At 41.4% G+C, this 16,200-nt stretch overlaps 1 protein-coding gene across 3 annotated transcripts in view; it reads right to left on the minus strand.

The window, feature by feature from the left end:
* The window catches only part of NAB1 (NGFI-A binding protein 1), a 62,136-nt gene that overhangs the window by 13,592 nt on the left and 32,344 nt on the right, over positions 1 to 16,200 (minus strand). Inside the window, exons 1-4 of one of the 3 annotated variants that reach the window (XM_039495614.1) lie at positions 15,929 to 16,072; positions 9,020 to 9,853; positions 3,072 to 3,205; positions 1,665 to 1,716 (exon numbers count right to left, since the gene is read on the minus strand). In XM_039495614.1, the coding sequence (XP_039351548.1) occupies positions 1,665 to 1,716; positions 3,072 to 3,205; positions 9,020 to 9,853; positions 15,929 to 16,072 (1,164 nt within the window). Of the gene's footprint in view, positions 1 to 1,664; positions 1,717 to 3,071; positions 3,206 to 9,019; positions 9,854 to 12,836; positions 12,862 to 15,928; positions 16,073 to 16,200 lie in introns of those variants that run through there. The other 2 variants (XM_039495616.1, XM_039495615.1) reach the window with 2 other exon arrangements.

Below are 16,200 nucleotides of genomic sequence, written 5' to 3' on the forward strand. Positions count from 1 at the left end.
TTGAAATAGTAGATTTTACATATGGCATATCATTCCTCACTGAAGAAATTAAATATGAAAAAAGTGCTATTTCAGTGTATTGCAAACCCTTATATTACAGTTACATGATGAAGAACATACCACATACCTCCATGTTACATGCTATTATAATGCAGACCCATACTTAGCACATCGTAATGTACTATACTATTTATTTTAGTAGATGCTATAAGGAGAATTGTAGCTGCATCAGATGATACCCAAGCAGCAGTAAAAAGGCTACTCAGTTAAAAAAAAATATCATAAAGGAAGATGAGCCAGTCATTTTGGATACTTATCCATATCTATGTAACAAGCTATTTAAAATGGACTTAAGTTTCTTCTGCTGGAAAGTAAATTAAGATACTTAAGACTTTAAGTAATCCTTAAGGTACTGCATATGCTGTCAGTGTGACCTTGAGAATATTTCATCTTAACAAAGAATTCCCAATAGAACTTATGTTTAATTAAAGTTGTGTGTAGATGTGAATTTTTATTGTGTGTGTGTGTGTGTGTGTGTGTGTGTGTGAGATATGCATGCAGACAGATATAAGTACACACTGTGTGCATGCGTGCACGCTGATAGATACATTTTCATTTGCAATTGATTTCTCACTTATTGACAGTTTTGGTGATTTAGTTATAGGCACATATGGCCCATATCCTGCCATTAATTCCTATGCAGAACTCTCAATGAAATCAATAGAGAGTTCTGCATTTTGGATTTGATCCAAAGCCCACTGAAGTCAATGGAAAGACTCCCACTGACTTCAGTGCAATTGGGCCCTATAAGAAAAAAAACTGATGGGAGGATATTGCTTAGAGTTTGCAGTACATTTTCCAATGGGAAGAATCCCACTCACACATGGAAAGCAGAATACTTGGACTAGATGTCCCATGGGGATCACAGGTCAGAATTCTGGCCTATGTTTCTATAATCTAAAGAAAACTAGTCCAATGCACTTTCTATACATTTAACTTTTTTTAAAATTAAAAATAGGATACAAACAAAAAGTATCTGAGTAATCTATTTGGTATTTATTTTTCCTAAATTAATATTAATACTATGACAGAGGTGCCTAATTAAAAGTAAAAATTATTTTCTCTAAGTTTACAGAACTAAGTCAGAGCCTTACAAGAATTTCCCTGAGCCACAGAAAAACAAAATAAATACACACAAGACAATTGAGTTCAATGGAAGGAAATCTCCATGAGGAATCTCTGATAGCTTCCCCCACATTGGTCTCTCAGGGGTGGGCAGGATTTGTCTCCCAAGCTCATGGCACAAATCACAGAGACTGCAGAAAAAGCCTGAATATCCCTCGGGATCTGCAGTAAGCCCACTGCACAGCGGTGGCCATACATCTATGTCAGCTCTGCCCCAACAGTGCAATTCCCCAGTCCCTCTTCCCCTACTCCACCTAGTATCTTCCCCGTCTCCACACACAGATCCCTGGACCAAAAAGGAAGAGCGTTATCACAAACAAAATGGATACCGCTATACAAAATTGTAAGGAATCAGCAAATCGTAAGCCATCAGCAAATCGGGTGCTCTCTAAACTATTTCTTTTAACAGGTTCTCTAACTTCGGGGCAAATCAATTTTTTGAATGTAAAACTTAGCATGTAGGAGTTACAATATCATACCTCTAGCTTAATTCTCTTCGGTGACAGTTCATCTCTATCTCCACATTTAGATCTAGAAGAAAAAACACACACAGTATTGATAAACAATATAAATATCCTGTCTTTACATATAAAAAGAGAACCAAATATATATCTGCTATAACTCACTAGATTTAACACCATTAAAATCAAGGGTGAACATGACCCACTTAGTGGGGGAAAATATTAATTTAGGGCCCCATCCTGCAACTCTTAACCACCCAACTGATACAGTGGAAGCCATTGGGAGTACTCGGCAAGCAAGAATTTGCAGGATTGGGTACTTAGGAAAGCCGTTGAAACTCAACTAAGGGCAAGGAAGTTTGGTCAACACGATGAGGTGACGGAGGTGAAAGGTCTACTGTTTGTGCTGATCAGCTGTTAGGTAGAAAGGGCATTATTGGGGAAAACAAGGGGAATGGAATTGGGGCAAAACCAGAAAAGATCACGCAGTGGGACAAAAAAAGGCCCCCCAACAAATTAACTCAAATTAGGGTGAAATTCAGCCCCGGGCAGAGTAGCAGCACAAGGCGCAGGCATCACTTAAGTCCTCAATAAAGCAGTATGTAGGCCTATGTGCTGGTGTTTTGAACAGAGATGAATTTCACCTTAAAGCAGAAAGTTCCAGCATGATCTTTATGACAAAATGCCCTTTGGCCTCTGTTACCCAGGATGGGAGAAGACGCTAGCACAGCTGGGCATGCGTATTAAACAATATTCTTAAAAAATTCCTGAAAACATATGAAAAATATATTTTCAACACTGTGTGTAATATCCGAGAGATATCAACTTTTGATAGTAATATCTAGAATATACTGAAAAATATTAGTCATATCTATGGACGTGTTTTGTAAAATGCATTTATTCTATAATACACAGATATCCTGTTTTTCGCTGCTTGATTTGATAACTCTTTTAAAAAAGGACATTGTCCATTTAAATTTGGTCCCAAATTATTATTTTTTAAAACAAGTGTTTATAAACTACCCTCAACTACCTTTGTCTTTCATAAATGCTCTGGCTAGGCTGTTTAAGCCCTGACGATTTATATTAACCTTGAAATAACAAATGACTCAAAATTTAAAATGCTTGCTTCTTAGAGATGGTATATTGAAGGGTACTGTATATACTGTTACTGAATCTGGAGAACCAAAAGGTTAGTGAAAGGATTAAAATAGCTACATGCCAATAAAAGTGAGTATAACAATATGAAAGGTTCCATGGTTTACAGAGTATTATTGATTATTTCTCTTTTCCATATGTATGTGCTCCCTTTTGCTAGCTATAGAGGAGGAAGAATGAAAAGAGATTTCTAATGCTTCGCAAGAAATTCTATTAAACGGATTACTTCATAGAAAATAAAGTTCCCCTGAGTTTATTAAAGCTTACTTGGTGGTCCTGTAAGTGTACTTGTATGTAACTTCTCGAGAGATCTGCCGAGCCAGCGCAAAGAGTTCATCTCTCCTGGTTAACAATGCATTATCTTTTACACACAGCTGAGCGGCTGCTTCATTAACTGTTAGCTGGAAGTTAAACACACAAAAATATTCTTGACTTCCTCAAAATATCACCTATTGACCCTTGTAAAAGTATCCAATTGTGTGACATGATGACAGATTTCAACACTGAGTCACATTACTTATTTTATAATGAATCTGGAGGATTTCCTCAAATTTTGAATACTCATCCTTTCCCAGATACTTGCCTCAGTTATAAAGAGATATGATAGATAAATTTAGTGTTCTTTAAAGTGTTTATTATAACTCTCTCTGATGTAAGCTACCTTTTCCTCACCCCAATGTTAACTAAACCCCAATATGAAACAGCACCTCCTAATGTTCAAAGATTTGGCTCCCAAAGATTATTTTTTTTATAAATGCCAGTTCAGAAGAACATGCACAAGGCTTGAAAAATCCACTTGACAGTGGTGCGTAGGAAGTTTTCCCTGATGAATGACGTGTAAGCCATCAGTTTCTGCAGAATGTAAACGGTCTTATAAAAGTTTGTTTCTCACCCTTATGTTTGTGAAAATTATATCTGAATGCAAATCAAATCTAAACCAATGCAGTGATGTCTTCCTGAGCCTGCTGGGACACCACCCCAGTGCGTCTGAGTCTACCCATAGCTTTACAAAGCAGCAAAAATGAAATTAACAAGGCTCAAGTCAGTTTCACTACTGCTATGAAATCATGTAGGGCAGTGGTTCTCAACCTATTTACCATTTTGGGCCACATATGAGGCCTATAATGTGTTATGTGGACTGCATCCAATACTACCTGTATGACCCTGAGGATGTCACATTGGCCACAAGCTGCCCACAGGCCACGGGTTTAGAACCACTGCTGTAGGGAGTGATGAAACTGTCAAGAACAACAACAACAACAACAGTTTCATGATGTTGCTATTTCAGAAACCTAACAGCAGCAGCAAAGAAACACACTGAAGTTACTAATGGAGGCAGAAAACCCAAAACACAGACACTGGAGAAGTTGTATATCCTCCCTCCTGTCACAGCAGCCAAGAGGGTGGCTAGCACTTTGTATTTATCAGATACATACCAGCCAGAGGCTGATATGACAGATGTATCCTCCAAGAAAGGTCCAGAAACAACACCTATTAGAAGTCTCACCACCCCTCTGCTTTCCAAGAGCTGGATTTTTAGGGTGATGGGCTTCTCTCTGGAGCATTCTCCCTAGGCCTCATAGATCTCTATCAATCAGGTTACTGGATACCTGCAGCAAATATGTTTTTTAAATGCAGTCAGCATGTTGCTTATGAATCAAGTTCTGCTGTTCTCCAATTGCCATACATACCCGGTGGGAGTACAAAGTTCTAAGAGCAACAGACCAACTACAGTTCACTGGACAGGGACAGGGCTGGTCATACATGCACACACACAGACACGGCAGCACAATACTTAGCAGCACAGAGGTGGAGGAGTCTGGGAGCAGGACAGTAGGCTTGCAATTACACTGAAGCACTGGCAAAAACTATGAACAACTTGTCCCCTGCTCCTCCCCACCGATGCTTCATACATTGGTATCTAGGAAGCCATCCCCACATCTCTCATGAAGACCCCCTTCGTAAGCAGATCTTTTAAAAAAATTTGCCTTAAAGGATGAAACTGGTCATGCAAACTTTTTATTCATCAGACAAGCTTATTGGCTTGAGTTGGAAGTTCTTTGGAAATATAACTTAAAAATTATCTTCAATTTGAGTCTGTGATGTGGCCTGTTTTGTGGATTTAAAGAATATTAAGAAGCTGACTAACCCCCAACTAAATCATCCCAGCCAGGGCTTTGTCAAGCCTGACCTTAAAAACCTCTAAGGAAGGAGATTCCACCACCTCCCTAGGTAACCCATTGGCCTGCTAAACCCAGGGTGGTGAGTTCAATCCTTGAAGGGGCCATTTAGGGATCGGGGGCAAAAATCTGTCTTGGGATTGGTCCTGCTTTGAGCAGGGGGTTGGACTAGATGACCTCCTGAGGTCCCTTCCAACCCTGATATCCTATAATTCTATGACCTCAGAAGTAACTACTGTTCATAATTATATTTCTTAAGCATATTTCATGTATTCAATGTGAATTTACACTAAACTACACTATTTACAATATAGACCTGAAGACCCAGGAGAGGCATTCTGGCCTAGCAGCTACTGAACTACATATACTTAATAAACTACATGTATTGTTTGATCCTACAGTCACTGAAAGGCCATACCGCTTACTGAAGTCAGATGCACTACAGTGACAGGATCAGAGCCATTTTATAATGCAGTTACTATATATTGTTAACACAGTAGACAGTATTAAAATCATGAGTAAGACAGTTACCTAGCAGGCCAGAAAACGTAAGGGGTGATTTTTAAAAAAACAAAACAAAAAGAAACCCACCCTATATATTCTTTTACAGAAAGATTACTGCAAAACAAATAAATGGAAAGGCAAGACATTTATGAATACACCACTCATATAAAAGAACTGGTATTCAAGTGTTAATCGCTGTATATTGCTTTTCATTTACTATGTTTCAGATATCCTTTGAGGATCATTCTTCACACACAATGCTTGCTTCTTCAGCATCAGTATGTTATTCATACTGTACACTTGCATAACAATTCACATTACTTCATAACTGGATATAGTCTTAGAAGGCTGCAATAATAAAAAAGATTACAAACACTTTTGTTTACTCCTGGCAAATGCTCTATCATAATATTGAAGGATAGCCAACTATTTGGTGGGTTTTTTTCGGGGAGGGGGGGTGTTTTTCTTTCTTCTTAGTCAGTTTCTCCATGATCACTGCAAACCCAGCCTTACTGAGCCAGAAGTACATGTCATGGCTTCCTCCCTTTTAAATAGGCAGCAGACTGCAGATAGCAGGTAGAAAAATTCAGTGTTGTGTGCCACAAAATGAGAATCCCTTCCTGGGAATTCTAATTGTAAAAAGCAGGGATTCTAACAACCATTCCAGTTAAGTATACATTTCCATCAACAGAATTAGATGATTCCCCTGCCACACAGAGAAAATTAAATACAAAGTCTCTCCCCCAACTCCTTTAAGTCAACAAAAGTTAAATAACCTAAGTGAAGTCAGACAACATAACTCATGTTTGCTATTCCTGTGTTTTTTTTACCCCATGATTTTCTTGTGTTTTACATGTAGTCATACAAACACCAAAATATTAAATACACAAAGTTACATTTGTAAAACGGAGCTGAATCAAACACCTAACAGTCACCAAGTTCAAAAGTATGGCCAAAACCATCTTCCTTTAATCCAATCCATTGTGCCTCAGTCTCATAGCCCCATATTTGGAAACCTGCGCAATACTGAGACAATGGGATAGGTTAAAGACAGTGCTTTAATATTAACTCAGAACTTCCTTGTTCTGAGGGTTTTATGTCAGACCTTAACATTAAGTCAATGTTGGTTTTAGTTTTTTTCTTTTTTCCTTTGTAGATAGTCATGATAAAAAAACCCAATAAGCCTACTTTTTGAAGAATGCCTAGCACCCACACCTCTCTCTGGCTTCTACTGACTGCTCAGCACTTTTGAAAGTTGGGGTATTTATGTGCACCTGACATGGTAAAGAGAGGTCTGAAGAGCTCTGTGTAAGCTTGAAAGCTTCTCTCTCTGACCAGATGCAGGGCTGCCCGGGGGGGAAGGAGGGAAAGTGGGGCAATTTGCCACAGGCCCCGCAGAGGCCCCCCCTGAGAGTTTTTCGGGGGCCCTGGAGCAGGGTCCTTCACTCGCTCCGCAGGCCCTGGAAAACTCTCGTGGGGGCCCAGGCCCCCGGAGCTTCTTCCGCTCTGTGTCTTCGGCGGCAGGGGGGTCCTTCCACTCCGGACCCGCCGCCAAAGTGCTGGGTCTTTGGCGGCGGGACCCCAGGCCCCCTGAATCCTCTGGGCGGTCCTGACCAGATGTTGAGTCCAATAAAAGATATCACCTCACCCACCTGGTCTCCCTATTACATATTAACAGAAAAGGAGTGAATGCTGCCTCTCCGCAATTCTTCACCATTCTGTTTAGCTTGTAGTGTCAACATGCAACCACATCATTGGTTGTAGCAGCTCCTTCTGAGCCATGCACTCACAAGACAACTTAATGTTCGGTATTGGACAAATCCTCTCCCCAACATTCAACCCAAGAAACTCAGCTGGATGACGGGGAATTCTCCACAGGAAGAATCCCCTTCCCAGGCTTCAGCGCCTCTCTGCAGCTGCTACTCCAGACAGGTTACAGTAGAGTCTGCAAGCCTTGTGTGCCTCTATTCTATGAAAGGGAAGAGAATGAAGGATCACTGAGGATCCACCCTGCTCCAAATCCTGACTATGCAGCAATGTACACAGATCTCCCAGAGCCTGCAGGGATTGCACATGCCTAGCAGGGATTCTTCAAATTCTGCCTCCAACGCCTGTGCACTTGGCCTGCAGTCATAGAGTAACAGGACAGGATTTGCATCTGTATGTTGGATGACCTTATCATAACACTGAGCTACACATTTACAACGTAGTGCACAAGTAGGAATTGCACTGCTAAATGGGCATGTTAGTCACATGGCCAAATCGCCACAAGTTTCACCAAAAATGTATCACCAATATGTAGTAAAAATCCCTATGAGAAGTTATTACTGGATATGTGCAATTGCTTCTTAAAAGTAAAGATTAATTTTAACTGAGCTTGCTGTCTATAGTTTACATTATTGATGACACCTACAAAAACTTATTTTTAAATTGTTATTTTAAGTTACAGAAACGAAAACAAGTATAAAACCAGTAAGCTTCTTTGCCACGCCTGTAATGTGAACATAGTCCTTCCTTTTGGGAAGTACACCTCATGACAAATCTCAAATCAGACTGAAATGATGCAATCACTTAACTGTCAAGTGGTGATGCAGCATTCATGATATCAACACTTATCCGGCACTGCTTTAGTTTATGTTTATTCTTCTGTAGTACCCTACTTGAGCACTAAAACACCAATTCCCACCAGAGACAACCCTACTGCATTACAACATATACAGTTACTAGTTTCCAGAAAGAAGGCTAGAATGAAAGAGGAGTACATGTGTATGTATGTTTAAAGCAAGGTATGTCAGCAACTCTGCTATTCTTCAGGCGTCCAAGGACAAGCCCTCGGGTCAGAGCCTACTCTTCACCGGGGCTATCCTCCACCCCTGCAGATGACATCAGCACATACTTTTTACAGCTCAGGCAACCACCCCAGATTACCTGTACTGTGCCCAAGGAAATGCAAAGGTTTTATAACTAATCTCGAACCCAATCCAGAGAATAACTAAGTCTTCTGGGCCCTTGTGAGGCAGAGGGAATTCTGCAGTCACCAGCTATACAGTGAGGCCTAGAGCAGAGGGAAGGCAGTCGAGCTGTATTAATCAAGCCAGGTAACAAGGTCACCTGAAACAAGCAGTTTCAAATATATACAGAGGAGACTTGTTTACTCTCTAAAAGTGGAAAGAGGTACAGAAAGGCAAGACTGGTCTGGAGAGAGGCCCAGTGTTTAGAAGCCTTTGTATAATAACGGTGCTATTTAAAGGCTTGATCTGTTCATTTCTGTTTGTTCATGTCATCTATTTCAGAGAGACTTAGAACTCGGAAGATGTGCATTTTAAATCACTAGTGCAAACACATACAAACACAGGAAAGGTTTCCTATTTCATCCCATAACTCAGTGGCAGTGCTGACTTGCACAGACACACACACTCTTCTCGTTATATAATAGGAAGTGAAACAAGTGTCTATAGGAAAACAGCAGCCTACCATCTAAAAAGGGGAATGGTAACAGGGAAAGCTCATTCCAGACGGAGTTATTTTTACCTCATGGAGCGTGAGATGTTTGCCATCCTTTCTTTTCGAGTCAAATCTGCCATATATTGCACTGTATTTCCTAATCTCCTCCTCTTTGCGAGGGTCCTCGTCGTTCATCTCGAAAATGTGACCAATCATCTTTGCCAGCTTCTTGTTTGTTTTCAGTAACTCCTTTACTTCATTCAAGTCACTTTTGGGCAGGGAGGGAACCATACGTTCCACGCATTCGGCAACTGACAGAGCAGCCGCAGCATCTAGGGTCTCAGTGTTTTCCTTTGGTGAAGCTGGAGAGCCGAGGTCAGCAGGGGAAAGGCTGTGTTCGCTCTCTGTAGTGTGGTGACCTTGCCAGAGTCTTGGTTCATTGCCACTCTGCAGCGGTAAGTTTCCTACCACATCAGATTTGCCCGCACCCACACTTTGCACGCATGTGGTGGCAACACATTTTGGAATCTTCAAGTGAGGCTCCCTGGTATTACTATTCCTTTCATAACTAGGGCAGGATATTCCCAGCCAAGCAGGGGACCCTTCTGGTAATTTATAGATTGGAATGCTACTGACTGGTAAGGAAGTGAGAGGCTGATTAAAAAGACCAGGATTTGTGACCCAGTCCCTCAAAGCCTTTTGCAGTCTTCGGACATGAAGAGGCTTGCTAGCCATGCCTACAAGAGCCATTATCTCCAAGAACTCCTCTTCGCCTGCTTCACATAGCTGCTGTACATCATCACCTCCCTGCTGAATGAAGGCATCAAAGTAGAATAAGAGATTTGCTTTTTGTAATATTCGATAGAGTTGCAACTCCCCAAGGGTTCTGGGTAAAGCTGACGCCATCACAGATGATAGAACCTGCAAAGAGTAAGAATGTTAATTACAAAATAGTCTTTAAACTACAAAATCTTACTCATATTCCTAAACCTACGGATGTTAGAGAGACAAGGTGGGTGAGGTAATATCTTTTATTGGACCAACTTCTGTGGGTGACAGCGAAGCTTTCAAGCTTACACAGAGCTCTTCTCCAGGTCTGGGCAAAGAAGAGCTCTGTGTGAGCTCGAAAGCTTGCCTCTCTCACCAACAGAATTTGGTCCAATAAGATAATATCTCACCCATCTTGTCTCTCTAATATCCTGGGACCAACATGGCTACAACACTGCACAGACTTCAGGTTATTAACTCAGAGGGGAGGGTATTCTCTCTCGTTATAAGATCTTTAACAGCTACAAAGAAAGGTGTTGCATTTTCCCCTTTGACCAATAGGCATGCTATTGGATAAGGCGCTTTCATTTTTAGGGACAAAAGTCCATGGCTGAAACATTTCTGAATAAAGCTCAATGGACCCCATGCTGAAATTTCAATGAAACTGTGAAGAAAAAAACAGTAGTTCAAGAATGGACTTAGTTTATTTTCAGTTTCCCCCTTCAGATTTGTTCCTAAGAACACTAAGCTATATTTCTTTTGCTGCTGCTTAGTGGAGCTCTTTGTGACTATTTCAATTCAAAATATAACAGACTACCTCAATGGTAACATAATACTTGCCTACACAATAAAGGAAACAGCCCCCCCATCTCTGACTTTTCTTACTCCTGGACTCACCCTGTCCCCAAATGCCTGGATTAGGGCTGGGAAAATAACCTTTCAGACATGTTGTAAAGCCTAACAAATCTGTGCTCTGGTGGACTGCGATGGAAAGGTGCTGAAGTATCAAGAGTTCCTCAGTCACCTTGTGAAGACCTCATATTTTCAAACAGAGGGGGACCTAGTGCCTTCCTCTGCTCATCTCAATTTTGGCAGTAATCACCCAAAAGGGGTGGGGGAAAGAGAGAGAGAGAGAGATTGACTGATACTCTCTCTCGGTTAGCAAAGTACTGAAGAATTCAGGGCTGTTAGAGCTTAAATCCACATCTTGAACTCTGCCTGGTAACTAATAGGCAGCCCATGCATATTATACTGGTGATCAGGTATCAGAGGGGTAGCCGTGTTAGTCTGGTTCTGTAGAAGCAGCAAAGAATCCTGTGGCACCTTATAGACTAACAGATGTTTTGCAGCATAAGCTTTCGTGGGTGAATACCCACTTCTTCGGATGCAAGCAGTGATCATGCCCTTGACATGAAGCCCCACTCAGTAAGAAGGCTGCTGCATTCTAAATAGTCCCAACATGCAGACCTATCTCGAGCACAGTGCTGCAGTCCACACTCCATGGAAAAAGTGATCTACTTTCATATCTGCAGACAGAGTATTTGTTTCAGTATAGGGAAAGGGGCATCAAAGTCCCTTGTTACCCATAAATCCTGTGAATGCTACTGCTGACAACCAGCAAAGCCCTGGGGAATTTCTTTTTTTTTTTTTAAATTATAAATATCAACTCAAAGGTTAGTTTTACAGATTCAGTTGGGTAGTTTCCACTATTATTGTTTTAAACTAAATTATTGGTCATGAAAGGCTGGATTGCATAATTTATAGTCTGCTATGGAAGCACTGGGACTACAATGTGAAACAGGTCAGCTAATATTCTTCCTGATCTCCTCTCATTCAGCACTTTAAAATGGACAGATTAGAAGCCTACAGGGAAAATTTTACAAAATGTGATGCATTCTACAAATTACTGGTCAGTACAATAGCTTTCAAAAACACTTTAGTATCAGAATGAATAACTGTGTGTGTGCAGGGACGTTGCTAGGAAAAAATTACAGAAATTATTTTTACATTTTTATGACCTTCTGCCATCATCAACAGCCCTTAAACATCCAAGAAAATTGCAGGAACCAATAATGTTAACACTGAACTTTGGTAACAAAGATTTAGTTTTTTAGATGCCTATTAAAAAAAGCTTTGATTTAATACTACCAATGAAACTGAAAATTAAGAGAGCTATGTAAACTTCACAAGCCAGATATGGTAGTGACAGGATGCGTGTGAACATTCAGGTAAGAAAAGGACTTGCACAAGTTTTATTTAATTTTGTCTGAATCACAATTGATAGCATTAACTGTTTTGAGCAGCCACCCTAAGTGTCACAACTGGTTAGACCAGAACCTAACAAGTTATAACCTATGAAAAGTAATATGAAATTGTATAGCTTCATAAACATTAAATATCACCCTTCTTGGGAGATCTCAGCCTCCCAATCTCTAGTCCAGGTGCAATGGCCGGCTTGGGGCCGGTAGATTCATACTCTCGTCTGGCAACACACAGGAACGTGCCCAGAAAAAGCTGACACTGCAGGAGGCAGCCAATAGCTCTGTCAGACACTTCCAACTGCAAGTCTCTGCCCTCTGTTATGGTGTGAGAAGGAGACGTGAACTACCAGCACACTGGCATTACAGCTCAGGGACGTGAAGACCTCTCCACAGAGTCTGTGGGGAGCCTGGTTTCCTCCTCCCCCCATCCTCTACTCCTGCTAAACTTTCCATGCCAGCTTCAAGCCTCATTCTTCCTGTCAACTCACTGTGGGGGAAGAGGCAGGGAAGAGCACCAGGGGAGCAGGTGTGTGTGTATAATTAAAAAGCAATCCAGACAGGGCATGCAGGACCATGGGACTCTACAAAGGACATATGGGAAAGAAACATGTAGAAAGTCAGAACAGAGTGGGGACACAATGAGGAGAATCCAGATTAACATTCATGTGAATAGGTACAAACAACACTAATGCAGACTTTTTTAAACATACAAAACACCCAATCTAGGGAATTCCCCTAAACAAGAACACTTTAAAATACATTTAAGGTTGCATATAATCAACAATATAGCCACTAGTTAAATCGTTATCCATCCTTTGCAACCCACAGCAAAGCATTCTTCTTCTGACATTGCCTCACTCCCACTCCCCACCCACCGTGTGTGTTCTCCCGCTGAACACCGTGTCATCTGAACTCTGACCACAAATATTAAATACTGAAAAAACAAAACACAGCATTATTACAGACTTTCAAACAATAACTTCCCAGAATGCTAAAGCTTTATTACAAGCAATTCCCTCAACACACAAACGTAAACAATCAGAAGTCTACGCTACACAATCATTTACTTCAATGCCACACCAACATCCTGAACAATCAGAAAGCAACCACTTCTAGTCATTCCAGCTGGTAGGAGCAGAGGATGCACATTTTGCATGGAGGTAGAGGGAGGAGGCATACTAGCTGTACATGGTGGATGTGGGGAGGTAATGCAGAGAACTCAGGGTTGTGGGCTGCAAGTGATTTCCCAGCTTTTTTATGGTTGTGTTATTGCAGTTGAGCAATTTTAAGAGCGTTTTTAGTAGAAGTTTTTGTTTCAGAGGGATAGTATTACAATTAAGCTGTCACTAATTTAAATAGGAGTTGGCATAAGAAAAAAAAAAGTGAAATGTCTTGCTTTTTTTTTTTATTAAAACCTTTAAGGTTACATTTAGTACAGCCAAAGCATGTTAGTACTACAGTACTTCTGCATCATTACAACCTGAGGCAAGCAGTTTTGGTTTTTTTACCAGCTTGTATTTTTAAAGAATTTTGAACTGTGACATCAAGTTCATTCTGCCCTGAAATGGAACAAAAGGCCTAAACCTAAGATTGTGTTTAGAAGGAAACTGGTAACGTTAGCGGGTCCAAATTTGGAAAATCTTTTGAAGTGCTAGAGCAGACTGTGCTAATTTACTGATTTCTCCACCACTGTTATGCCACATTCGCCTGTTCCCCAGCCAAATTCTCAGCTCACACGCATTGAAAATTAGGTGCTACGAGTTGGATGTCAGTGCCAATCTTCAATGAACCAGAGTGTGCACATGTTGAGAGGTTTGATAAGAGTTAATTATTGCAGCGAAGATTCGCTGCATCTTTTAGATTTCAAATATAATCTAAACTGCTTTAGTCTCTCTAAAGGGAGACAAAAATAGGGTACCAGTGCTCTGATCCCACAAGCTGCTCTGCACAAGTGGACACATGATCCTACATGGAGCTCCACTGACATCAATAGAGCTTCACACGGGCATGGGGGCCTGCTGTGCAGAGCATATTACAGGATCTATTCTAGTCAGTGTCCTACATCACCATCCTTACTGTGGTAGCTTTGCCTCCAGGCTCGGGTTATTACAACAGTGCCCATAAGTAAGTCCTGCATATAAAAAAAGGGATTATTCCATAATATATTGTGATCACTCTTGGTGTTTTGAAAAGTCTCCAAAGACAAACTACATTCAGATTTGAGAGTTAGCTACTATGCATATTCATTATATTTCGTAGCAAGTCTTTCTAAAAGACTTAACTATGGAAACAAGTTGCAGTAGCCAGACCTAAAAAGTGTTAAGAGGTAGACAAGATTATTGTACCAAAATAAAAAAAAAATTCTAAGGTGATTCTCAAGTGTAGTCCGTTAAATATAAATTTCATAGTCAGATACAGAAAGATGTGTATCTACATGATAAAAATTTTGAAACTGTAAGACAACCGGGTACTGGAAAAAATGACACCACTGAACCTAAATATTTATTTACCAACTACGAAACATTCACTACAGATGCTCCATTTTTAGTTAATCTTACTATGCCAAGGTAATCCATTAAGTTTTGTTTGTGGCTACCAAGATATTAGTTACAATCAAATTCACAGTTCATGTTCACTCTTTCACACAACTAAGGTGCAACTTGGATCATAACAGAATTGGCCTGAAAGGAAAAACAAACCAGATACCAGAAAAATATTTATCAATTTTATATTTAAATTTGTATTTTAAAAAATCTGTTTACAATCCCTGAATTTGGAAGAAACAAGACACCTAAGATCAGTAACCCAACATTTCACCTAGGTTTTGGAGATCCCTATAAAGACACATGACCTTTGTAGGTCTATTTATTAAGGTGGTTTTGATTTTCTATTAATGATGTGCGTACACAAGCATGTATGACATATTACTGCACATGTGGGTGTATGTACTAGATATGAAGTAAAACAGACACCCAGGCACAAAAGAATTGTACTTATTTTTACCTAATCTGTGTTTCTACAGATCAGATGAAGTAATTTTTGAAGAGATTTTTAGTGTTTCTTTTAGCAATGAGATACAACAAACCCAATCCAGAGAAAACAACCAATGAAGCAGTAAATTAACCTTTACAATACTTTTTATGAAGTAAAATCATTAACAATTTGTGCAATTGCAAAATCCTTCTATTACCCAGAGCTCTGGGACACAGAGCCCACAACCTCACACCAATGCCCTAACTGGTACAGTTGGGATTGCACCCCCTCCCCCAACTCAGAAGGAAGAGACAATGCAAGGATGTTTCTGTACTTTCCGCCTACTCCCTCATCCCTTTTGCACTGGATTTCTCTGGGAATCACCCACACACACACACATGAATCCGCCCTCTCCTTCCGGCAATCTGCAGCAGCAGCAGCAGGAATAAACTCCTCAGCAGCAGCAACGAAAACACCCCACAGGGCAGAGAAGCAGCATTTTTTCTTTTTACAGTCCAATTTATCTTTCTCTCTCTCCCCTCCCCATCCTTCTCGTCCTTAATGTATCTACAACTATAACACACAGCCCCTCAACATCATAGCATCCGAGCACCTAAGCAAGGCTGAACAATAACTTTTCATTTCCCTTGCAAGAGCTTTCCCAAACCCTTTGCTGCTGCAGGATAAACACACAAACGCAAACATAGATTTTCACACACTTTCCAGAAGATACAGCACACTTTGTAAGAGGAGCCACACTCCCGCGCTGCACGCGACATACACTTTACAAAAACGCAGGTACATAGCTAGACGATACATGATTTGCAACAGGGTAACGCAGTGGGTGAACACACGCTCTGCAACAGGCTGTCTGCACGCGCACCCCCGGCCAGACTTTGCAGCGGATCCCAAGTTTTGCAGCAGGCAGCGCACACGCTCGCGGGGCACCGGCCTCTCCCTGCACACTCGCCGCGCAGGAGGGGGACATACATACTTCGCAGGAGGAGGATGCTGCCGCCGCCGCCGGCCGCCTGGGAGTTTCCTCCGTCCTGCCCCGCCGCTGCAGACTCAGCCCCGAAGTTACTGCCAAGGACCCCCGCTGCCTGCGCGCTGCCAGCCCAGACTCCTCCTCTCCCATGGACGGGGCGGGTGGGGGAGCCGGGCCCCTCCACCTCTTCCCTGGCCGGGGCTGGGCGGGCGCGCGCGCTCAAGGAGGGCGGGGCGGAGGGAGCCGCCTCCCGCCTCCGCCGCCCCCTCCCGCGCGGT

The sequence above is a fragment of the Mauremys reevesii genome, linkage group 11, assembly GCF_016161935.1.
Source record: "Mauremys reevesii isolate NIE-2019 linkage group 11, ASM1616193v1, whole genome shotgun sequence".
Classification (NCBI taxonomy): domain Eukaryota; kingdom Metazoa; phylum Chordata; order Testudines; family Geoemydidae; genus Mauremys; species Mauremys reevesii.